Source organism: Apaloderma vittatum, unplaced genomic scaffold, assembly GCF_000703405.1.
Source record: "Apaloderma vittatum isolate BGI_N311 unplaced genomic scaffold, ASM70340v1 scaffold24834, whole genome shotgun sequence".
NCBI classification, from domain to species: domain Eukaryota; kingdom Metazoa; phylum Chordata; class Aves; order Trogoniformes; family Trogonidae; genus Apaloderma; species Apaloderma vittatum.
In genome coordinates, this window is record NW_009712480.1 from 9,968 (window position 1) to 11,060 (window position 1,093).

The 1,093-nt window shown below is 62.9% G+C and overlaps 1 protein-coding gene across 1 annotated transcript in view; it reads left to right on the forward strand.

Annotated features, from left to right (window-relative positions):
• Nucleotides 1-1,093, forward strand: part of LOC104272894 (arf-GAP with GTPase, ANK repeat and PH domain-containing protein 3-like) — a gene marked incomplete at both ends in the record, with an annotated part of 17,209 nt that overhangs the window by 8,401 nt on the left and 7,715 nt on the right. The window contains 2 exon segments of the mRNA XM_009868008.1: nt 384-511; nt 774-973. Of these exon segments, the coding sequence (XP_009866310.1) occupies nt 384-511; nt 774-973 (328 nt within the window).

Consider the following 1,093-nt stretch of genomic DNA (forward strand, 5'->3'; position numbering starts at 1 on the left):
GCCCGGGGATTCTCTGGCAGCAGCCCAGGGCTCTGGGTGGCTCCTTGGTGTACTCATGAAGTCGCTGCGCTGTGTGGGACCTGGACCCTGGCCTTTGGGGACTCGGCGTGACCAGCGTGGGACAGCTGCGCTGGCGCTGCTGGAACAGGCACGGGCAGACGCTGTCGCTGGCAGCTGGGTTGCAGTGGGGCAGGCCGTGGGGATTGCGAGGTTGGGTGTGCTGCAGAAATTCCCCCTGTTAATACAGCGGGGAGCCGGCTGAGCCCCTGATGTTGTCTTCAGTCAGAGGAAGGGTTTGGGTCTCACCAAAGCCCTGCAGAAATGGGCGGGTGGAGGAAGTTGCTTTCTGGGCTCTGACCCTGTCCCTTTCTCCCTTCTTCCAGTGGCTCAGAAGGTGGTGGCTCTGCGGAAGAAACAGCAGCTTTCCATCGGCCCCTGCAAGTCCTTGCCCAACTCACCCAGCCATTCGTCTGTCTCCGCGGCCTCCATTCCTTCCGTTCACATCAACCAGGTGGGAACCGAGAACAGGGGAAGCCAGGAACGCTGCACGCTTCTCCACACGCCCTCACTTTGCTTGACACATGGCATGCTTAGCCTAGGCTTAGGCTTGCCCTGCAGCCCTGGAGTGGCTTTTGGGAAGAGCAGAGCAGTTGTTGCCCCAGCACTTCTGTCCATAGCCCAGAACAGCTTGGTGCTGGCCCCGAGGTCAGGCCGTGTGTCTAAACCGTTGGGTCTGGCTCGTGGTCTCCAGTGGTCGTGATGTGTTTCTGCAGGCACGCACGGCAGCGATGAGCGGCCAGAGGGCAGCTCCTGCCAAGCAGGAGGAGGTCCCTGAGAGGGGCTTTGGTCCGGCTGCCTGGGCCGGGCTGGGGGGGCACAGCCACCCACCGTCCCACTGCCCCTGGGAGCGGGAGCCGGAGGTCTTCCACCACACATACCCAGTGGGCTTCTTAGGGGAGGGGCGAATTCAGCGGTGAGTTGAGGGGGCAGCACAGAGAAGGAGACTCTCCCCACTGCTGGAGGGAGGGCTCTGTGCTGTTCTCCTGGCACAGCGTTAGCCTGGCAGGCACTGCCCCGGTCTCTGTGCCAGCAG